Source organism: Mytilus californianus, unplaced genomic scaffold (genome assembly GCF_021869535.1).
Source record: "Mytilus californianus isolate M0D057914Y unplaced genomic scaffold, xbMytCali1.0.p SCAF_4, whole genome shotgun sequence".
Taxonomy (NCBI): Eukaryota; Metazoa; Mollusca; class Bivalvia; order Mytilida; family Mytilidae; genus Mytilus; species Mytilus californianus.
The window spans coordinates 34,265,661-34,291,494 of NW_026262690.1; the positions used below are offsets into that span (position 1 = coordinate 34,265,661).

A 25,834-nucleotide genomic window follows, 5' to 3' on the forward strand; every position below is an offset into this window, starting at 1 on the left:
ACAAAATCCCTAGCAATATTTTCAGTGATTTTATTAAAATTCTATCATTTTCATGGATTTGACAAAATTACTACAATTGCTAGTGATTTTGCAAAATCCAAAATAATTTTAAGTATTTTACAAAATTGAATGTCTGTATCTGGCGAAGAAAATTATCAAATCTTGGTATCTTTCATGACATTCATTAAATTTTTTAGAAATTATTTTTACCATAAAAGGTTAAAACTCACTTTGAAGGTAGAATTCCACTAAGGAGTTATAATTTTGAAATTTATTGATGGATAGCTCAAGATATAAGCTGCAGCATTTTGATACAATATGGATACTGTGATCATGAAAGTTAGTTTTAATAAACAATATTTTATTCAAATAAATCAATACAGAGTATACAATTCTGATATATGAAATAAATAGGATTCAGAATAAGCAAAATCAGGGAGTAAGAACCTTAATTTCTAACTATTTTTTGTTTAAACCTCTGTTATAAACTTACATATATAATTGACTATTCTCTTTATCTAATAAAGTACAATTCATACAAAAATGCAGCTCCTCTTCAACTTCACTACTGGAACATCTTAGACAAGCCCTTATGGTTATCTTGTCGAGGAATAACCTGATATCTACCCCTCTCTATCTCAATAGAGCGTGATGACACACTAGATAAAATAACACTTAATAAATTTCACGCGTCAGAAGCGCATTTCTGGATTCATCTTCATGAGGAGCGCTTAAACCTAAACATTTGAAAACCAAGGGTGTATAAACACGTAGAAGCGTTAAGAGCTATATGACCAAAAAGGACCTATATTGAAAAGGCAAATTTATCTCAGGTCAACTTTGCCTGAGAGTGTTGAAACACAAGTTTCTTGATTTATCAACGGTGAATTTTAGAATATTTTATTTTACCCTCGGGGACTAACAATCTACCAACGACGGACGCCAAGTGATAGAAAAAGCTCACACTGGTTCTTTGGCCCAGATGAGCTAAAGAGGAAAATTAACAATAGGGAACGTAAAATCGTCTCTTTTGTCTTAACCTTTTCCCGTGTTAAACTGAAATAACTAATCTATGAAAGGATATTTATTGCTGTTTATATTTGATCTATTTAAAGTAAGTCCCTTGGGGTTAATTTAGGCAATTTATTTAGAGAATTCTTGATTATTTAACGAAAATATATCATCAAGATAACGGTGAGTGTTGTTGAATTTATCAATTAAATGGAATTTAGACAGGTCTTTATAGAGTTTGACCATAAACTGTGATTCATAACAGTACAAGAACAAGCCTGCTTTTAAAGGGTCGCAATTGATGCCCATAGGAACAGTTTGTACAACCAGATATTTCTATAACCAGAAGTATCAAGAATATTTTTTAATGGAATTGACCCAGTCATAAATATAATTATTCTGTGAATATTTTAAGACAATATTTGTGTCAACTTATTTTCTTTGCCGTGAACAATTCTAGATCAATACTTTACCTTACGCAATTAAATGTACATTGACATGGGATACACACCAAGTTCACCATATACCATAAAGTTTCGAATTGACTTCTTTAAGTACAGTAGTAGCTTACATGATTTCAATAATGTCTAATGAACCCCCAAATTTCACACCCATAAATAAAATAGATAAAAATAAGAGACTTCGCTATCTTATCAAACAAATCATACAAGGGTCTCACAAAAATGCTATATATTCTCTCCTTATTAAGTACAGTTTCCAAAGTTTACAATATTCACTATTTAATTGAATTTTATTGAAAATATCACTGTATAAAAATCGTGCGTACGTAGCACTTTTTCTGGATTGATCTTTATCAGGAACGCTCAGTCACCCTAAACAGTTGTAAAAATACAAAGGTACGCTAGGAGCTATAGGACCAAATTAGACCTTAAAAGAACAGTTAAAATAATCTAAGGCCAGCATTGCTGCCTGTGGGAGTTAGAATATTCGTTTCTACATAGTAATAATTTATAAACGAGAAACATAACATTCATACTGGCACAGCATGAAGGCTTTTTGCATCATCTTGTATTTTAGATTTTTGAAAAGCATAATGTTCGCCATATGTATATATTTATATATATTTGAAAATAAAACCCACTACCTGATTTAATTGCTTTTGGTTGGTAATTAAAAACAAAACACTGTACTATAAGTTAAAAACACACTTTTGCTTCCTTCCTTCTTATCCAAAAAAATGTTAAACATTGAAAACATGTTTGTCTCCTTCTTTTCTATGCTGCAATGAGAGTGAATGACAAGAGTACTGAACATCACCTGGTTGGAATCACACTTTGTAAAAATTAGTTATTGTCACAGTTTTGTATGCAATAATAACCTTTTGTTTGGCCTGACAGAATGATTAGTTCATTTCCAGTTTTGAAATCTGCAGTTCTAAAAGGGTATTATGGCTTTGTTCAAAATTTAAGAAACAAAGTAAACGCAAATGTCCAGAAAATACATAAGAGCGTTGAAACTTTTACCATAGCAGCAGTGGACATATTGTACAGAAAATACATAAGAGCGTTGAAACTTTTACCATAGCAGCAGTGGACGTATTGTCCAGAAAATACATAAGAGCGTTGAAACTTTTACCATAGCAGCAGTGGACGTATTATCCAGAAAATACATAAGAGCGTTGAAACTTTTACCATAGCAGCAGTGGACGTATTGCATTCCGATCGCTTTTCGAAATTAACACAGTCATATTCTCTCGGGTTTTCTTCAAAATAAATATGAAGTGTGGATCTTCTTAGGTTTCTTAAACAAAGAGGTACCTCTTCCATCAATTTAGTGAAAAAGGATGGTTCAGGGTATTCATATGGAATAATTGTTGAATTCAGCACGGCTCCATAGGACCAAACAAATCCTTTCAGTTGTCCGTGGTAATACAGAAGAGCAACCGGGAAAAAGTCAGAACAATTCATATCAAGGTATGTGTTGTAAAAGTAATGAAATCCCATACCGGGAAAGCATAAACCTTTTACCCATTTTGTCCTGGACTCTTCCAAAGCTATTTCTATCACATCTTCTTCCGGCTCCGTACCATTCTGAATCAGTAGGTATTCGGCTATTCCGTGCAATTGAATTCGCTGTCGAGATCTCCCTCTTTTACAAATAGTGCTTGGGTCTGTAAAATAAGCTGTCAGTTTATAAAGATCACCGTCACGGACAAATGGCGGTTGCATATTATCTGGTGGATATTCGTTATCTAAATCAAAAGGAATTCCAGATTGCAGTCCTGCAATATTTCCGCTAATGTCAAAAAGAAGAATAACTTGAGGATCCCCATTCTTCATAAACTGCTTTCCTCTAAAATTAGGGTTGCTTTCACATTCCGATACTTTTGTATATCCAGTTTGGAGAGCATCAAATTCTGTTATTGGAAAGGATGTAAACATATTAAATCGAAGTTTTAAACTTGTCCATTCAAACCTTTGGAGCTTGTTTGCTGTAATTCTTGGAATCAATGTCAGAGTGATAGCAGATATGAATGCGAATTTTAATCGTAAATCCATCTTTTGAACATTTATTTTCCAAAAAAAGTTTAACCTGGATCAGGTAAATATGCAAAACAGGACAAGTAATGAAATAATGTATTTTTTTTACAGTGATCTCTTTGGGAAATAGTGAACCGTTGAAAATATAGAAGCAAACAAATCTTTAACAACGATATGAATTTTTTTACAAAGTTTTAACGATAAGTTAAGTACTTGAAAGAGCATCGGGGCGAATTACAAAAAAGAAATTTTAACAATTTCCTTTGGGGACATCTATAATACATTTTAGTTACGCTCTGTGAAGAAGTAACGCTCTAAATACTTAAACTATATCTAGTGTATTGGAAAATGTTAAGCATCAACTACTTGAACACCTTTAAACTGATCACTTGTAAATTCTTAAGATGGTCTTTGTGCTTTTTGAATAGGTTTATATGGTAGAGTTGCCAATAAGAAATGAATATTCCCGCACCAATGATATAAAAATATTTACCCATTTACTCAGGTCACAGAAGGGACTTCATTAAAAATTGACCGCACATTTGATTTTCTTTTTAAAAAAAAGACTTCTGGTACTAACATAACAGAAATCGTCACTGACATAGCCAGACAAATGATGTAATTGTTAACAGCTGTTATAATAATGTCGTTGAATTATTTTTTTTTACAAAAGTCTCATTTTAATCAAATATAAATATTAATAAGACTACTATATACGAATAAATCAGAAGATAACTAGTATGGTATAGGCACATCTAATTATAAACGAGAGGTTGCAGATATATTGTTATCTATATGACCTCATAAACAAAAAAATTCTTACAGATGACAAACATAATTTCCAAATATAATTCAATGTTCAACTTTCTAGGTTGTATCTTGAAAAAAGTATCTTTTATGGTTGCCCCAATAATGTTCTTACGTGAACTTTCACCTGGTAAATAGCAGAGGACGATAGTTGATGTCGAGAGATAACAACAGATAATAGCAGAGGACGATAGTTTATGTAGATTATTGATGTCGAGAGTTTACTTAACAACAGCTGGTAAATAGCAGAGGACGATAGTTGATGTCGAGAGTAATCAACAGCTGCTAAATAGCAGAGGACGATAGGTGATGAGGAGAGTTAACAACATCTGGTAAATAACAGAGGACGATAGGTGATGTGGAGAGTTAACAACAGCTGGTAAATAGCAGAGGACGATAGGTGATGTGAAGAGTTAACAACATATGGTAAATAACGGAGGACGATAGGTGGTGTGGAGAGTTAACAACAGCTGGTAAATAGCAGAGGACGATAGGTGATGTGAAGAGTTAACAACAGCTGGTAAATAACAGAGGACGATAGGTGATGTGGAGAGTTAACAACATCTGGTAAATAGCAGAGGACGATAGTTGATTTCGAGAGTTAACAACATCTGGTAAATAACAGAGGACGATAGGTGATGTGGAGAGTTAACAACAGCTGGTAAATAGCAGAGGACGATAGGTGATGTGGAGAGTTAACAACAGGTAAATAACAGAGGACGATAGGTGATGTGGAGAGTTAACAACAGCTGGTAAATAGCAGAGGACGATAGTTGATGTCGAGAGGTAACAATAGCTGGTAAATAGCAGAGTACGACAGTTGATGTCGAGAGCTAACAACATCTGGTAAATAGATGATGACGATAGTTGATGTCGAGAGTTAACAGCTGGTAAATAGCAGAGGACGATAGTTGATGTCGAGTGTTAACAACAGCTGGTAAATAGCAGAGGTCGATAGTGGATGTCGAGAGTTAGCAACAGTTGGTAAATAGCAGACGACGATAGGTGATGTGGAGAGTTAACAACAGTTAAATAGCAGAGGCCGATAGTTGATGTCGAGAGTTAACAACAGGTAAATAGCAGAGGACGATAGGTGATGTCGAGAGTTAACAACAGGTAAATAGCAGAGGACGATAGTTGATGTCGAGAGTTAACAACAGCTGGGAAATAGCAGAGGACGATAGGTGATGTCAAGAGTTAACAACATGTAAATAGCAGAGGACGATAGTTGATGTCAAGAGTTGACAACAGGTAAAAAGCAGAGAACGATAGTTGAGATCAGGTGAGATATTTAAGTTTCCCATTGTAAATGTTCTCGGACTGTTGTTTGTAGGTTTGTCTGTTCGTCTTTTTTGTTTTGGCCATGGTGTTGTCTGTTGTTTTTCTTCAACTTATGTTTTTTAATACCCTACTGTACATGTATTTTCTCTCCCATTTTTATTTATTCTGTTTTAGAAAAAGTACCTTCATGCGTACCTTATCATCTTTCTAAGTATGATACTTGAAAGTGGTATCTATCCGTCTGTTTAAAGTCCATGGTTGTATTTGTCGAAATCATATATGACTGAGAAGTAAACCCGGAAATTACCACCAGAAGCTTGTCAAATTGGAACGGAGAAATGTCAAGTTTGAACTGAGAAATGTCATCTTGGAAGTGAGAAATTTCAAAGTTGGAACTGAAAAATGAAAATGGTTGTGTTTAATCAAAATTAAGTAAAGCAGGAACACAGGATCTGTATTTAGTTAGATTTGGGTTAAGCCGCTTTGTATAACATCATTTTTTTCTTTTTGTCGGACGTTTAACAAAAATGAAAATTTTCATATTATGACATTCGAGACTACTTCTTTTGATACATTATATTTTTTTATCAGTGAAAACATTTAAAAAAAAAAACAGAGGATTACATTAATTTGATGAGTATTAACCATATCGAATCTATTTGCAGTCAGACCGAAAAGTAAACAAAATCAACAAGATTGATTGAAAACATGTCTTTTATTTTGATAATCAATATAAATCGGGAATAAGTACCATGCCAACAAGTTCTATGTTTAATATTAGTAATATCATGTTTGCCTCTAGCTGCTTCCGGGTACGATGAAATATACACCTTGTTGCCTTTTATGATTTTTACTTGTCATTAAGGTAGGAAATACAGGCTTAGTAAAAGAAAAGACGTTACAAAGTATGTTGTTTATTTATTTATTTTTTTTATTTTATAGTGATTGTAAACTAAGCATAAATCAACGTTTTCTATCTATTTTTGTTTGTTTTTATTTATTTTCTATTTTTTTTTAGTTGCATGAAATACAATCGTTCAAATGTATTTTAGATGTACTTATCATATTCATTAACACAGCAATTATTTACCATTTTTAACAGATTTTTTTAATCGTTTTTTGTCTTATATTTAGCCTTTTTTCAGACATCAATGTTATGTTATATCGGACAATGCTGATTCTAATGCCATTTGATGCATTGACAAATACAATGAAGCAACATTTAAATTTTCAGTATGTTTCTTGAATAAGAAGTTAAATATTCAATATCCAATAGAAGACAATCTAAGAGATGCGTTCATTCCGATAAGCGATTTGTAAATTGTTCGATTATGTGAAGTTTTCGATCAGTCAATTTGAAAGTATATTTTTTTGTAAATCTCCAGTCAAGAATGAACCATCGTATCCACAGTTCAATCACAGAAAAAGAAAGTACAGATCGTTAGATTGAAACCTGTCATTGCGTGTATATGCAATAGATTAAAAACCTTATGGGCGAAAGTAACGATTATTATATGAATAAAAGGTGAATTATAAAAAAAATGCGAAAAAAAAATTATTTCCAAACCAAAAATCGATAATTCAAAGATAAAGGAACTTTTAATTTTTAATGACTAATTTACGCTGACGATATGGTTTTTTTTTTCTTCAGAAACTGTATCTGGTTTACAAACGTAACTTGATACTTTGTATGTGTATACCTCCAAATGGTCACTTAGTGTTGATATAGCAAAATTATTGCTTTTAGAAAAGGTGAAAACATATATGACAATGAGAAATGGTATTATAATAACCAGGAGATACTAGTGGTAGATAAGTTTAGTTATCTTGGAATATTGTTAAATTTTAATGGCAAAGATAATTTGTCACATAACAGAAACTCTCAGAATACGGTAGAAAAGCTTTGTTTGCCTTAAGGACAAATATAAAAGATATTATGTAACTTTACTTTCACCTTTTGACACTTATATTAACAGTGTACTATATATATATAAATGTTATGGCTGCGAAATATGGAGTTCTCATAAGGCACCAGCTGTAGAGAGGATATACCTGGGCTATTGTATTTTGAAAAACTGTTTTTGTATTTTATATGATGGTTTACAAAAATATCCAATTATTTTATTAAAAATGAGCCTGTTAGTATAGGTTTAGGTTATATTTGGTATAATCAAGGTTATATTATAGATAGTAAGCTCTCCAGTGCTTTTTACTTCAGAATTGAACAGCACCTGTTTGATTGTCTGAAGCAAGATTTTGACAGCCAATTAGTAATTTAGTAGATATTCAAGTTATAGATATAAGGTTCAAATTTTTTGTTTACAATATTACTTATGTAAACCAATACCAGTTAATTATAAGTCATGTATTACCAACATAAGACTTAGTAGTCATAATTTAGCTATAGAATGTGGACGTTTACTTTGCAATTTAAAGAAGAAATAGACTCTGTAGTTTTTGTAAAGATGACATTGAAGATGAGATACATTTCATTTTAAATGTCCCCCTTATCAAGGTCTTAGATCTTATTTTATTTAACCTTATTATCGGAGAAAACTTTCTATATACAAATATATACAATAAATGAGTTCGAATAATCTTAGAGAGCTAAGTAATTTGGGCATTTTCATATTTCGTGTCCAAAAGTTAAGATCTGACATGTTGTAATATGTTTCGCACTGCCTCCTGCTAATTTATGTATACTATGTGTAGTTTATATGTTGTATGCTGATAGTTGTTATTACTATGTAAGTAAAGATTATTAATCTTGAATATTTGATTAAATTTAAGATCTAAAATACCGAAAAATACATTTTAGTAAAATGTCGACATCACTTAAAGCTTGTATGGACAATAAGTATAATGTATTTTTATTTTTTATTTTAAGTTGTTACATCATCACCTAAAACAAATCATCTACTAGTACCCTCGGACGATTTTGGCCGGCGGTTGATATTTGTCTAATGTTGACATTGTTGAGGGCCGTTATGTTGCGTGATAGTTGTCAATTCTGTCATTTTGTTTGTTTTTTTGTTTTTGCTGCCTTATTTACGTAAACTTCAATAACTTTTTTTCATTCACACTAACTTTACATATTCACACTAACTTAACATATTCACACTAACTTTACATATTCACACTAACTACATATTCCATTCCGCTTTACACCCGGTATGATAAATGTACCCTTTTATTTGCTTAGAATATTGCAAAGTACTTTCGACCAATGAAATTGTAGGATTGGATGCCTCTTAATTGGGAAGAATGAATGTAAATCATGTTCTTAGTAATGGATTATCCTATAATTTTGGTGTATTTACAGTTCAAAACAAAGAGTTTCTATAAATGAGTTACAACTGCCCCGAAGCACATTTATCAGATTGAAAGGATTAATCACAGAGTGATTGAAACTGACTAAATGTTGAATTGTGAAACAAACAAAAATCTCAAAATAAGTTGAAGTTTACTGGTGCAGTAAAATTGGTACCGTGAATGTTATTATGAAAATATTAATAATTTCAAATTACTATAAAATTAAACAATACCAAAGCAATGCAAAAAAAAAGGAAAAAAATCTTTCAGATAAAAAATAAACTAAATCTTTAGCTTTCCAAAACTTTGATTACTTGATCAGCGGTTGGGGAGAATAGTTATTTCCAATACATGTATTCCGATAAAAAAAAACAGGAATTTAGTTTTGAACATATTAAAAACTTTTAAGGGCATTATTTTTGAACATTTCCCTGACATAATGAAACAGTATTTGATGTAAAAAGCCGGACCAAATTATTGGCTGAAATAAAATTTAGTTGTAACTCAAATGTATTGATTGATTTAAACTGTAAAAAAAAAGAATAATTCCTCACTATAGTATTACATGATTTACATTCATACTCACAATCAGGAAACATACAATTCCTACCTTTTCTTTCTACTGTTGTGTCACCTAATATCTATAACTCATTTTTTTTTAAAAATATTTCCCAAATGATAAGAAAGTCCTCACATCACTAAAACTCATCCATAAATGACATGCCGAAAAAGGAAGTCATGCATCAATTATAAACATTGCACTGACAATGAAACTAATTGATAGATCATTTGAGCCTTGAGCACTTTACAATATTCTAAGTTTGTAAGAGAATGATAATCCCTTACTTCATGATAAGTACTCGCTAACGCTCATACTTATTCATGAAGATTTGATTTGATTTTTGGTGTTTTAACGCCACTTTTAAGCACCGCTTTTGGGCTATTTCTTGGCGGCCAGTTTTATTGGTGGAGGAAGCCGGAGTGCCCGGAGAAAACCACCGACCTTCGATAGGAAAACTGACAATCCTAGTCAATGAAGATTGGAGTCGAGTGCACCCGCACGAGCGGGGTTCGAACTCACAACCTCAGTGTTGACTGGCTAGTGATTACAGTAGTAACTACTTAGACCACTCGGCCACCGAGGCCCCTATTCATGAAGAAAGGGATTATCATTCTCTTACATATACATGTGCTTTACAAAATAAACTAACTAAAATTAAATAGACGTGCAACATTTTTTTTGACAATATGATACAGCATGTCATTTTTATTGTATGACATTTGCATTGTATTGTGTTTTTTCTCCCTTTTCAGGCATCAAGAATCATTGAACACTGAAACAATTAAATTCGACAGATGGTATTGCATGATTTTTGTTTTCACTTTATCTTAGGTAGGAGAATTACACAGAGTTAACAGACAACACTTCGATTATGAATAAGACAGAGCTTCCAACTATTGCTGAAGATCCAAAAATCCACATCCTTACTATCAAGATAATACGGAGACTAAAGGCTGACTATGATCTATTGCAGATGTTTGAAATGGTACAGACGACCGTCATTTTTCTATCTCTGCTGTTTGGATTCTTGTTCCTTCTATATCCACTTTATGAAAGGCGACGTCGAACAACCGTTTGGAGTCTATGGTGGACGACTTTGTTTGGATTCATACAAATATGCTACTGTGCAGCGAATGTATTTGTTGCTAAACACGTTCATTTAAAACCGAAACCGGGCTCAATACAATGCAGCGACTTCTATTCAATTCCAATGTTCTGTGATGTTTTATCAATAGCTGTGCTTGTTGGTTCCGCTATTGGTGTGCATTTTAGAAATTCAAAAATTGTCATTCTGAAATATGTATTTTTCACTTACACAATTCTTTGTACGCTTAGTGTTATTGCACTTCAAAGTTTGACAAATCTTCACCAACCCAATGGAATTAAACTGACACCAAACATTCAGCTACAGCCAATTTCTTGTTGTCTTAACCCAAATGAGCACCTTCTCATTATTGCATGTGAATATGTTTTGATATACATTCCTATGGGAGTTGTACTGTTGATGGTGTACTCTCGATCACGAAAGACAATTACAGGTAATCAATATAGTTTTAGAATATAAATCAAAGGAGACGCGGGGTATATGTCAATGATAGAGAAACCCAACGATGCGAAAAAAGCAAAAAACGTGTAAACATCAGCATATTGGATTTGATAATAATTGAAATCACTATAGAAAAAAAAATTGAAATTTTTAATTTTTAAACGGATTTCAGTGCCATACTACTGGTATGTGCATCTAATGTTATACTTCATCCAGTAAACTGGAGACTAAAAGTCTGGATAGCACAAAAATGCACAAATCATTTGAGAGCGTAGCCCCCCCCCCCCCGCACCCCCCCCCCCCCCCCCCCACCAACACACACACAAAACTAACAAAAAACACGAAAAACTATAAAATAAATAAGAAAACAAAACAAAACAAAAAAGAATCTTAACATTATACTAAAGTAGTCAACATTTTATAGTTTCAATATTTGATTTATTCTTTTCTTCACGTCCTTCGACCAATATTTCCTGATAGATTCAGAAGAGATCAAATTGACAATAAATCCAATAGGTAGGCTTTGCAAAGTGGGTCGCCAGGGATAAATGGAGGGTAGTTTTGACAGGTATTGGAAAAGAGGTTTTGCTGAATAGGGACAGAAATTTTGCCTTGCAGAAGGCATCACAGACCCCTAAAAGAGATGTTTCAAGGTTTCCAGAAAGTTTAGAGAAAATGGCACGCTCTTTACATATCGCTCCAAATCTGATCGGACGTGAATGCATATTTATATATCCCAGGCCCGAGCAGGTAGGCGCCCCTCCCGCATCAGCATACATTTTTATTATCGGATGGGTGTTTTTTCAATTAAGTGGTATTTTGATATTAAGACACCCTATGTAATGATGTAATAGGTTTTTTATTTGGGGGAGGGGGGATTTAATGCATTTTTGTTGAATAGTTCACAATGAGTGACAAATGGAATTATATTAGTTGTATTAGCTCTTGAAAGACAATTTTTATAGATTTATTTTTAGTACATCTTTTTATACACTTTTATGAAATTTACGACTTTGAGAAAATCTATCTTGCATATTCAGGACTAGAAAAAAATTAACAACAAATTGAACTGTGAACTATTGCTCACTACTGAAACCCCCGCTATAAGCATTTAATAAGCAGGAAGTTCATGTGAAAACATATCACACAGCATAGCAATGCTCACATAAACCTCAATTTTTAGGAAGCTCCGATTCGTAGTTCTTGGGAAAATATACGAAATTTCATGCATGGCCATTATAAGTATAAACAGGAAGTTAATGAGCGATTAAAGTGAAAACGCACCAAACGGTATGGCATGCTCACATAAACTTGCAATAAGCTCTAATTTGAAGTTCCTAATTAAATGTAATGAATATTTCATGGGTCGGACGGACAGACGGACATATTTTGGGGTATGTTAAATACAATAGATTGTTTGTGCAAGGTAGGTCGACTTGGATGAAGGTTCGGCTTTGCACCATACCCCATCAAAGAGTTTTTGCAAGAGTTCTTTAGCATGCAGAGGCCGTGTAATATTTATTTATTTATATTTTTTTTTCAGAAAAGCATCAAGAAATGTATTTTTTTGTACCCTGCAACGAAAACAACGTATGTGGATCGTGCCAATATCAGAATTTTGTCTGCCGGTCAATCTTGTCTGCATATATTTTAAGTATATACATTATCCGACCTGGAGTAATCCTCGTTTATTCCATGTATGATTTTCTACACCAGGACATTATTCCAAGTATTGTATCAACTGCAGTGTATGTGTTTCTATGCTTTGAATACACTATTATATTACAAAGTAGCTGTAAGCAGAGCACAGAAACACAGACTGAATCACGAAAGGACAGTTTACAAAATAGTGACATTATCGACTTTTTTTAAATATGTTTTTTCAAACATCTATGCGTTTGCTTCATTGTCTCATGACGAGAACAATATTAATACAAAAGTAGAAAAGACACCAAACGAAAACACATCGATAAAAGACTCAGAATAATTGTTTAATCTCGAAATGATGATGGTTGGCACGGAGGTGACAAAACATACTCTAAAGATAGCCGACAAAATGTGGACGTTTCCGTTGCCAATGTAGGCCGAAAGATGGCAACTCGGATGTTCAATAAAACATTGATATCTGTCGCGCATGCGTATATTACAGCAACTGAATTACATATCAACGGTTTCAGTAATACAGTTTATCAGAAATCATTAGAGCTATTTTTCTAATGCTTGTAGTTTAAGGGTTTTGTTGGCTTGCTTTGCTACTTTGTTTGTATAAATGTTTGCTCAAGCATTGTTATTAAGATTGACATCTGCAATCAATAGATAGGCGATGCTTCAACTTGTATACATTATACTTTTAAAAATGTTATTGGATTTTCAGTATAATGCAGATTATAATGTATACAAGCTGAAGCCCCGCCTATCTATTGATTGCAGATGTCAATATTAATTACAGTGCTTGAGCAAACATTTATACAAACAAAGCAAGCAAGCCAACCAAACCTTTAAACTAAATGCATTAGGAAAATAGCTCTAACTATATACTATATATTTATAAGTGTTTTTTATTGTGTATATCTGATTCAATGCTTCAAATATACTTCTTTTTAAATTAATGTATGCATATTGTTATCAAATACCTGTTGTTTCTTAAATGTTATTGAATGAAAGAATACAATTTCATAAACTTCACGTTTTTGTAAGCTCACTTGGTAATGAACGGACAGAGCTAATACCAATCATCTTAAGTTCCATTGAGAGCATTGACATACGATTTGTTTGAAAAAACTGGACAACTTCCGACTAACGTGATACCGAATGAATTTACAAATACGACACTGCGCAAATGAAATGAAAATTTTAGGCCATATCTCATTTTAATTATCATCCTCCAGGATTTGATGGCCTACCGAAGGATTCTCCTAAGTGATCGATAATTAATCATTAATTATAGTAAATGCAATGTCTTTTATGAAGTAACATTTTGACAGTGCTGATTAGACCTCTTCCTATTCCCCTTGCGGTAATTTACAAATATATTTTACAAATAACCGTAAATGTATAATTAAATCTTAAATCCTCTTCTCGGCATGATATATTTTTTAAGAAGGTGAAAGTTTGAGTACAAATCAATCTGACGCCAGCCTATTGCTTACATCACAAACCTAAAAGATCGTTAACACACGGTCTTCATTTAGAGCAAAATGCCTATGCTATATACGAAGCTATAAATAGTTTTAATTCTGGGAGGTGAATAAGTTCAAAGAGACGAAAATGTATCTACCAAATATCTGCAATTACAACAACCAAAGTGTAGAGACAAATTTATTTTCTTATTACTAACTTCATGCAGTAGAATATTTTAGATTTTGCTACTTCTATATCGCAAAGGGATACAACTCAATGATTAAGTTTGTTTAAATAATAAATAACACAACCTATCAGCTCATAGGCGGATCCAAAAGGGGGGGGGGGGGGGGGGGGGGCGGGCCCCCCTTTCGTGGGAAAATTTGGTTGATTATATAGGGAATCACTGAAGCATGACTGGAGCGGGCCCCCTTAGCTCAGTCAGCGCCCCTCACCTCCCCCCTCCCCTTATGAAAAGTTCTGGATCCGCCACTGCAGCTAACCAGTGAAATCAAAATATATTAAACTTTGCTTTAAAAAGAGCACAACGTCTTACCACCAAGACATTTTATCGGAACGTATAGTTTAGAAGAAGTTAAACATATAACAAAGTTACGAGGTCAGAGGTTGAGCACGTTTACCAATTTTTTACCAAATCTGGATTTGTATAACCAAATTTGTCCTTTGTTTTGCTTGATCTGTCAAATTGGAGGGAAAACTATTAGCAAGAAAACAAATACGATTCATATATACATGTATCAATAAGTTTGTTGCTGTATTTAATATTTGTTTTTCGTTCATTTTTTTGTACATAAATCGGGCCGTTAGTTTTCTCGTTTGAATTGTTTTACATTTGTCATTTCGGGACCTTTTATAGCTGTCTATGCGGTATGGGTTTTGCTCATTGTTGAAAGCCGTACATTGACCTATAGTTGTAACTCTATGTCATTTGATCTCTGGTGGAAGGCTGTCTTATTTGCAATCATACCACATCTTCTTATTTTTATAAGTACAACAAATAAGGGTTTGAGAATATGATTTATTTTTCATCGAATTGGGAAAACAAATGGGACCCTTAATATCTACCATCCCATTGAGTATCATTCAATACCATTTGCCATGAATTAAACCGTATCGATATTATAATTTCATATTTTCAGTATTTATTCAAACACATGTATTTAATTGTAAGCAAACTGAAGTTACATATAGTTGTACATCACTTGTCTAAATATGTATGTGTTGCATTGAATTGATATTATTTTAAAATTAATGTCCTGATAGAGGTGAAGTTAATTTACTCTGAAATTGTATCACTTTTTGTTTCACAAGTTTGTAAGACCTTCTGGTATATAGAGTAGTAGTGAGTATATTTCAAAGCTTGAGTTTTTGATCAGGATTCCATTGAAAAAGTGTTATGCTTACAAGAAATTTACTCAACCAATGGTTCTAAATTCTAAAATTGAAGTCGTCTCTTCGTATTGGTGATATCGTGAATTGGTTGACCAATACAGAGTATACATTGTTTGAAATATTCACAATCCGTGCATGACATCGATAATGACTTGTTATTACAAGACAATTTACTAGTGGTGCAGGAACTGACCACCCTTCAAAAGGATATGAAAATACACTAGGTAATTGGTGGGGTTAGCGTTGTGTTTGCTTCATGTTTTGGTTAACATTTGATCATGCCTTTGTGTAAGAGAATTTGCATGTATACCGATCGTTTCCAAATTTGATATCTTGGGGTAAGAGGAGAAAAATTATCAGATCTGCTAACATGTAAAACCTTGCCACTGGATTTTAACCTGAATCACACGATGGGTGTCAACAGAGGAGCAGAAACTGCGTACCCTTCTGCAAAGGAGTTCCTCTCAAGTTTTTGCTGGGATTCGTCATGCTCAATCTTTTTCTGTTTAAATTGTGTGTACTTATGTTCTTCTTGTCGTCTTTATTCCCTTTTGGTAGTAAAGTTGTCTGTTTCGAGTTATGTTTTTTTATTTTTCACTACAAAAAATGACTAGGTTGCACGACAGGTGGTATTTGAAAAAAACTCAACAGATATAGGTTTTGATCAATTGAAAGTTAGTTTTTCATTAAAAGATCATATCAGAAATATTATAAGGTATAAATTGATATATTATATTAGCTGATTGTGATGAAGAAAGATTTAATTTGCTGCACACAAAGTTTTCGGAATTTACTTGCATCTGCATAATTTTCGAACATAAAGACACGTTGTATTATCAAATTTTAATCTATTTCACACATTTGTATAGACTTTCAAAACATATAGCTTCATTTAATGCGTAGATTGCTTAATCTTGAGTTTTCTGTGTATTGTGTTTTTGTCTACTAAGTGTTTTGTCTTTTCGTCTTCTTTACTTGACCATGGTGTTGTTTGTCCTGGACTTGATTTTCGTTGTCTCCTGGTATTTTCTTCCTTCTTCTAAAAATTACCATAAACACGTAAAAATTCAATATATCGACATTAAAAGTTCTTTGCTTTATCATAAAAAGCAAAAGTGGTCAAAACAGCAAATATTGATTGATTAGTAGTTAATTTCTGACATTATGTTGGAATATATAAAAAAAAAACCCACTTTCTCATACATATTGAAACGAAATACTAAGTAGAAAAAAGTGACAAAATACAACAAAAGATCATAAGTCGGTGCAAAACTGGCAATACCACATGAAAAAAAAACGAAAAGACTAACAACCGTCCACAAAACACAGGAAAGATTTCAGATGCTCTGGAAAAGAACAGATCTCGCTCCACATGTTGCACCCATCGAAAACTCGTGACAAGTACAAGTTCTGGAAAAATAATCTACCTCAGTAGTGTCATTACCGCTAGGAATCATTGGTTCAATAGCTTCCTTGTAAGCAGCAATCCTCTATCAAGAAAAATCATAATAGGAAACTCTTGAATATCGTATCAACTGGGAAATATATACTTCATATGCAGGCGCTGTTGGAATGTTACTGCATAGAAATGGAAATTTAAAATAAGAAAGCTGAAATCATATCTTTGTCGTAAAGTTTTGTTCTCAACCGATCCTCGTTGTCATTTTCTTGATGTAGGTCATTATATGAGGCAGACCTTACTATATCTGTGATAACTTTTACTTCAAGTTCGATTGAGGTAGATGCGGTCAACATAGTCACCAAACTTTGAATGATTTAGTGAGAGGATATCTATATAGTGGAACGTGCACATGAAGTTAAAGGATAATGCTAGCTTCTTTTCATTTTTTATGAGATGCTTTTGTAACAAACATGTTGGCAATAAAAAAAAATGAAATATCGTGATGATGCCAGTTTAAGAGAATTTAAATCAGAGTGGTTTGTTACAAAGTATGACATATTCCTTCCTCAAATAAGATATTTATATCTACATTAGCCTTTATTTGTTTATGAAACAAAGTGGTCTCATTCTTTCAATATGTCTTTGGTATAAAATTAAAGAGATGTGGTATGATTGCCAATGAGACAACCACAGAGATCAAATCAAATGACGTAGATGTTAGCAACTAAAGGTCGCCGTATGGCCTTCAACATTGAGCAAAAACCTTACCGCATAGCAAGCTTACATTAAAAGATTAAGCTCATCTTGTAGTATATTCTGTATTATTCCATATTGATAGAACTTGAGTAGGTTTTTCTATATGAATTGGATTTTGAATAAAACAGCATATTCACCTGAGGAAAAGGTACATTCACCGCGCAAAACGTCGCGTGCTTTTACGTTTATAATTATGGTAAAACCGTTTGAAGTACAATTGGTTTTGGTAAATAATTGTCATTAAATACATTTTCTCTCTCGGAATACGGAATAAAACAATTATTGTCTTTTGTTTCGGTAAATATTAAGTTTAATTGACTTTTGAAATACTGATATTCACTTCGGCCGTTTGGTCTCAGTGAATATCAGTTTTTCAAACGTCAATAAAACCACAAATTTACCTCACCAAAAGACAGCCGCTTGAAGAGCAGGATCTGCTTACCCTCGGTTAAAGTTGTAAAAATTTTAAGAAGTGAATCAACCAACTTTATACACTTATGGTATATGTCGAGCACGTCCCCGACATATACCAGGGCTTCCGGTCATAAAACTTTACTCAGTTCTCGGAGCACAAAATGTATGCTCGAAACACCAAATCCAGTAATTTGATTGGTTGATATTTGAGTCTTAGAACAATCTTCGTACTCAGTCGAAATGTTTACGGCAGCAAGGCCAGAAGTGTATGACGTTTGTTGACGTCCCAAAATCTTTATCGGCTTTTATATCCACACAAAATTTTGACTGAATTCATGTCTATTGCAAGAAATAAAGGGAATACCGATTAAATTTATCCATTGTTTATTTCATGAAATTCAACAATACTATTCTTACAATGTTGCTTTGATTCGGTTGCACTAAAGTGGTCGATTAAAGCTTTCTTTTCAGTATATTTTACTTGGATTTTACAGGTTGTGTTACTTCGCATGCCCTTTTTTTCGTTGTGTTCAAGTTGTGGTATTACTAGACTCTTATATTTTAATGGTTTCGTGCACTTTTGTTTTGATTTTTAAAGATATTTTTTGGACGATGATCTACCTGTATTTCATCCCCCATAAGGTTGGGGTATATGTTTTAGACGGTGATCTACCGGTATTTCATCCCCTATAAGGTCGGGATATATGTTTTAGACGATGATCTACCGGTATTTCATCCCCCATATGGTCGGGGTATATGTTTTAGACGATGATCTACCGGTATTTCATCCCCCATATGGTCGGGGTATATGTTTTAGACGATGATCTACCGGTATTTCATCCTCCATAAGGTCGGGGTATAAGTTTTTAAAAGATGATCTACCGGTATTTCATCCCCCATATGGTCGGGATATATGTTTTAGACGATGATCTACCGGGATTTCATCCCCCATATGGTCGGGGTATGTTTTAGACGATGATCTACCGGTATTTCATCCTCCATAAGGTCGGAGTATATGTTTTAGACGGTGATCTACCGGTATTTCATCCCCTAAAAGGTAGGGGTTATGTTTTAGACGGTGATCTACCGGTATTTCATCCCCCATATGGTCGGGGTATATGTTTTAGACGATGATCTACGGGTATTTCATCCTCCATAAGGTCGGGGTATATGTTTTAGAAGATGATCTACCGGTATTTCATCTCCATACGGTCGGGGTATATGTTTTAGAAGATGATCTACCGGTATTTCATCCCCCATAAGGTCAGGGTATATGTTTTAGAAGATTGACAGTGTGCTTTTGTTTGAATAGTTCGATGTCCAAAATTTTGTTTTTGTTTTGTGAATGATTTCAAACTCAATTATTATTTTTTTCAGTCTTCTGGATGCAGTCAATGATTATATTGTTGAAAGCCAAATAGATTTAACGCAGTCATTTGATTCGCCTGTCCTTGAATTTAATTCCCTTTTTTGTCTGTTTACTACTTTACAACTACTATCAGTGAAAGTCACCTACAAACTTTAATTAACTTGCTTTCAAACATTTAAATTTGCAAACAATCTTTTATTTGGTATAAAATTAGCGATGCTTTGCTTTTACGCCAGTTGGCATTTCATTTGCGCCAAAATAATCTTTCATTTGCGCCACAAATCATATTTCATTTGCGCCAAAATAAAACATTTCATTTGCGCCAATAATACAGGTAAATAGAGTGGTCACATTGGCACTCATACCACATCTTCTTATTTATAAATAGTATAAAAATAGTTTTATTCAAAAGAGACTTTTAATAATAACTTTAAAACACATTTTGATTGCATAATAAAACATATTCCTCCGAAATCAATCATCGTAACCATAATGAAAGCACTATACACTGATACGTTCTTAATAAGAGACTTTTCATAATAATGTTAAAACACAGTTCTGTTATAAATCAATGAGATCATAAAACCTAAGAGAAAGCATTATACACTGGAGTAAAACCAAAAGTTGGTTCTGACACAAGACTTGTAAGCAACGGCTCGGATGTACTCATGCACACTGGATAACCGATATGTGTGGTCATAAAAAAATACAGATACAAATACAGACTTCCATTCTCAATTTTATTTTTATTATTTCCTCTATACAAAAATAAGGATATGTGGTATGATTGCCAATGAGACAACTATCCACCAAAGTTCAAATGAAGTGGATGAAAGCAATTATAGGCAACCGTACGGCCTTCAAAAATGAGGAAAAACCCATACCGTATAGTCGGCTCGAAACAGTCCCGACATGAAAAATATGAAACAATCCAATTGAGAAAACTAATTTGTCTCAGAATTGACAATGTCCATCTTGACACCTAGCTCAAACATATGAACACTATATAGTTTTAAACCTAAGTGACTCTCAGTTTTATATAGCAATGAATATTTAAACTTTTCCGTTATATGTTACCTGTAAAATGGCGTAAATGTAGTTTCTATTTTTTGGCGCAAATGAAATATAACATTGTGGCGCAAATGAAAGATTGGATTTTGTAAAAATTGGCGCAAATGCAATGCGCCCAAAACTAGGTGATTTCATTGGCCTATAGCACTTTACACAAGCATTTTAGTTACTCATTAAATAGATAAATGAATTATTTGATTTGAAATCACTTACGCTATATATATAAAAACATGTATAACTGATTACATCCCAGCTCCTTTGTTCTACCAGGGGTGATCTGAGCCGGATCACCCCTACCAGATCACCCTAGCTTGAGTTTTTTTTGTTCTGCATGCTTTCCTTTGTTCTGTAACATTTTGGGGGGAATGTCAAATCCACAATAAAACTTAGAAATATTTATACGGAAAAGACTAACTATCAAAATTTGTGTCTAAAATCCAGTGTCTATCCTGGGAATCGAACTCAAGACCTTCAGCATATATACCCCTACACCAGGACGACTGGATACAAACTCTCTGTTAATTTAATATATTTAAACATTGTGTTCGGGGCTCATAAAGGGTATATACTATATATATAGTAATATATAAAGTATATCATAATGATTGTGTGGCGTTCTAAACTAGATTTTATGAAGCATAAATGTTTTTTTATCTAACCTAGAACATCGGGGAAGTAAAATAGTTAACCCATTCGGACTGGGTGTGTCAGTGTGAGATCACCCTCTGGCCTCCGGCCATCGGGGTGATCTTACACTGACACACCGCGTCCTCATGGGATAACTATTACAGACAATATATATATATATATATATCTAGATGTCCTTGTTTAATTCCTACGAGAAGGTAACACCTCCCTAAACGAAAGCTGATTTTTTATCAGCTATAGTTAGAGGAGGGGATAAGGCATCTGCGCAATGCTAGGCGGTGTTGTCGTAGAAGTATGAAGTGAAAAGTACAGGTTCCAGCCCCGGCCGGGGAGGAAGTAAAGAATCAAATCTGCTCTAACATTGTTAGGTTGATTTTCTAGGCACTTTATATAACACCCGGCCACCGAAAGCTTGATTTTTATCGAGCCTAGATGGTCGAGTGGTCTAGCGCGCCGGGCATAGTGCAAGGCGATTTGGTGCCACGATATCTCAGTAGCATGAGTTCGAATCCCGGCCAGGAAGAACAAAAATTTGCCTCCGCAAATTAAAAGATCTAACATTGTTGGGCTGTTATTTAGACGAATTAATCACCATCACTGGTGATCCGATGGATAAAATCTGTCGTATAGTTGTCACTGGTTCAGACGTACTTATATTATAATTATTTCTGTGACTGTATCCTACATTAATTTGTAAGATCCTCTATGATAGATAGTTCAGCTGATCTGTAATATTCCATCTTCATGCCTTAATATCATGTACTGTGTTACGAAGCTAGATAAAAAACTGACGAGGAAAGGTAATACCCGGCCACCGAAAGCTTGATTTTTATGGAGCCTAGATGGTCGAGTGGTCTAGCGCGCCGGGCATAGTGCAAGGCGATTTGGTGCCACGATATCTCAGTAGCATGAGTTCGAATCCCGGCCAGGGAAGAACAAAAATTTGCTTCCGCAAATTTACAGATCTAATATTGTTGGGCTGTTTTTTAGACGAATTATATATACAGAATGTATTTTCAACCTTGTTTCACCATCACTGGTGATCCGATGGATCAAATCGGTCGTATAGTTGTCACTGGTTCAGACGTACTTATAATATAATTATTTCTGTGACTGCATCCTACATTAATTTGTAAGATCCTCTATGATAGATAATTCAGCTGATCTGTAATATTCCATCTTCATGCCTTATATATCATGTACTGTGTTACGACGCTAGATAAAAACTGACGAGGAAAGGTAACACCCGGCCACCGAAAATTTATTTTTATCGAGCCTAGGTGGTCGAGTGGTCTAGCGCGCCGGTCATAGTGCAAGGCGATTTGGTGCCACGATATCTCAGTAGCATGAGTTCGAATCCCGGCCAGGGAAGAACAAAAATTTGCTTCAGCAAATTTACAGATCTAACATTGTTGGGCTGTTATTTAGACGAATTATATATATATAAACAAGTCTAAATTGAAAACAACGTTCAAACCTATGATTGCGTTGGATAAAAATCGCAATTTTTATACGTTTGCATGCAAAACAAATTTCTTGGTAGAGGGGTCTAAATACAGCACAAACAACATTTTCCAAAAGACCAAAAAAGTGAAAAAGTATATTTTAACAAAACGCATTTGACTAGCAGGTCGAACAACAGATGTTCTTAAACCCTGCTGACTGCCATGGCGATTGCCAAATAAACGGAACACCAGATGTAACAAAATGGATCTTAATTATTAATTTAATACCAAACAGAAAATAATAAACTTGCGGAAAAGATGGGATACCGCAAACATAAGGTGCAAAAATTGGTACACCATATCCGGATTTCGACAATTAATGTCTCTTCAGTGATGTTAGGAATCGAAACGGTATTTGGAAGGCCATATGATTTACCTCAATTTATATATATATATTGTCTTCAGTTATACATGTTTTTCCGTAGAGAGAGAGAGAGTTTCTATTTCTATATACGGAGTTGAGTTTTAAAAGTTAAAATGATGATTCGTACTATGTATGGAATTTTCATCCTGTGTGCTCTATTTACCACTTTAAATTGTGATTATACTTATTACACAAGGAAAACATTACTCGATAGACTTCTTACAAACTACTCAAAGCATATTCGACCAAAACTTGATCAAAAGGAATTAGTAGTCGTACAACTACAACCTCTCATTGAACAAATTGTCAATTTTGACGGAAGTAGCGGTGTTTATTCTTGGTATGGATCGTTCGAAATGAAATGGACCGATGACCATTTGACATGGAATGTTTCTGAATATGATAACACAACTCAGATCCATGTACCATTATCTGAAGTCTGGGTACCAAAACCAATCGTTGCTAATAGTGTAAGCAAAAGGACATTTTATCAATTCGATAATAGATTTGATTATCAAAGAGCTAAAGTATTATACCATCATAATGGATCGGCATATCTACTAGCTAGTGAAATTATCGATACATCTTGCGATGCTGATATCGTGTATTTCCCAGCAGATGATCATATTTGCCAACTAGAATTGTACCCTGAATATGAAGATATGGAATTTGCGAAACCTGACTTTGATTTGTATAAAGATGCATTGGAATATTTCCAAGGAGATTCCGAATGGGATGTACGGGCTGTTACTTCAAATGCATGAAGGACAGTTTAAGGTAGTATTCAGTATCAAGATTCAGAGAAAACCTCTCCACCTCATTTTTAGTCTTATCCTACCTCTTATTCTTGTGATTGTATTAAATATATTCACATTTGTTTTGCCAGTGGACTCTGGGGAAGGAACATCTTTTGCAGTGACCTTATTCCTTACGTTTGCAGTTGTCATGACAGTGATTGTAGATTCTTTTCCAGCCACCGATAGAATCAGTGCATTTACAATGTTTTAATACTGCGTTTGATAATGAGTACCTTGACAACAATCGTTGCTATAATATCCATATCAATTTATTTTAGACAGCATGAAGAAAAAACAAACGAAAGCAATGATAAAAAACAACGAGACTTGACAACAACAGGCCCTGTTATCGTGGATCACACGTGTGTCGCTTTGCCGCAAGACCACAAGAAGAGTTCAAAGAGAACATACGGGAAAGATATCTCTTTTATAATTGATCATGTAGCTTTGGTATTTTTGGTTTCTGAAATTGGCATTGAATTTGTCGCTTATGCCATATTTTTTGCAATTCGATCATGAAAAGACATAAAAGCATACTTTTTATTGACAGTGTTCAACTTATCCTCGAGTATATTTGTAAAAGGTTTAATAAGATAAAAGTTATCGACACAATTTATTTGAATGTAACAACTACGACATGATTTATCATAACAGTAACTACAACCTTTCTATACTTGTTGGGATACATGTTAACTGTCAAATCATTGTCTATCTGATTTAACACTAAATTACCTACAAATACAACTGTGCTAAAGTCGAAAGTAGACATTCATTATAGATGAACTGAAATTAGTAATAATAAAAAGTGATCAACATGCATACAATTCAATAGCAAACGTATGCTTAATATTTAACCCAAAACTGGATGATTACTGTTTCTCTGAAACTGTCGCAAATATCAAAATTGAGCTGCGTCGGATAGAAATCGACCTTATGCAAATGAATATCAATACATCTGTTAACCTATTTTGGGTTGAAAAAATCTCTATGCAAAGTCTGTAACTGTTTGAAATTTGAGTTAATATAAAAACCTTACAAAACAAACCTAAATTCATCTTTTATTTCGTATTTGAATGTCACGATCAAAATCAATCAAAGTCTTATACATGTACATGTATACGTGCACTTGCATAAGGTCGATTTCTATCCGACGCAGCTCAAATATAAGTTTCATAACTGACTTTATATTGTATATTACTGTCTTGCGAATGATTGAAAAACCATATTCCGATTTATTCATTTTTAATTCACTCCGGTAACCTAGTTGATTTAATGTTACCTTGGCTTAAAAGCGTTCTATTTTTTAACATGTACAATTATCTGTTCAAATAGTATAAGAAAAACACACAATGAATAAATACATTTATGAATTGTTCTTTTTAACTCAGTGTTTAATATTCAGTTGCTTAATTCAGATGCCTAAATTAATATTGCTTGCGCTCTGGAATCGGTGTCAAACTTATAAACTTAAATCAACGAGATGTGGAGTACATGTCAATGAGACATCAACCCAACGACATAAAAAAGGGAACCACTATTGGTAGGTCAATGATAATTGGTATGCAGTTGTATTAGTATTGGCACATTTCATTTTCATGGAGATTATTTGGCCCCACCCCTCAGTCATGGTCTTTTGACTTTGAAACCGTTGCTTATTTAACATGTATTAGTTTGTGATTATGTCAGTTTATAAAGGGAACGACTAGTGGTATGTCAATGATATTTAGTATGAAGATGCATAGGTATTGTCATATCTCATTTCCATGGAGATCCTTTGGCTCAGCCCCCTCAGTAATGATCTATTGACTTTGAATGTTTTGCATACTTTACATGTTAAAGTTTGCGATTAGATAAGTTTAAGAGGAACATGTCAAGCTAGGGTAGTATTAGCATTTGCAAGTCTTCTTTTACATGGAAATTATTTGACCCCACCCCTATCAAGGTTCACTGACTTT

The 25,834-nt window shown here is 33.8% G+C and overlaps 1 protein-coding gene across 1 annotated transcript; it reads left to right on the forward strand.

Annotated features, from left to right (window-relative positions):
- Positions 1-6,419: 6,419 nt before the first annotated feature.
- Positions 6,420-13,650, forward strand: LOC127737948 (uncharacterized). Its single transcript, XM_052248918.1, has 3 exons — positions 6,420-6,505; positions 10,310-11,012; positions 12,564-13,650. Exons 2-3 carry the CDS (start codon positions 10,346-10,348, stop codon positions 12,890-12,892), a joined length of 996 nt encoding a protein of 331 aa, XP_052104878.1. The 5' UTR covers positions 6,420-6,505; positions 10,310-10,345; the 3' UTR covers positions 12,893-13,650.
- The last annotated feature ends 12,184 nt before the right edge of the window (positions 13,651-25,834 follow it).

Excerpts from the sequence above, each read along its gene's own strand:
- LOC127737948 (XM_052248918.1), top strand. The coding sequence starts at position 10,346 with ATGAATAAGACAGAGCTTCCAACTATTGCTGAAGATCCAAAAATCCAC. Across the intron at positions 11,013-12,563 it reads ATCACGAAAGACAATTACAG|AAAAGCATCAAGAAATGTAT; the intron begins GTAATCAATATA and ends TTTTTTTTTCAG.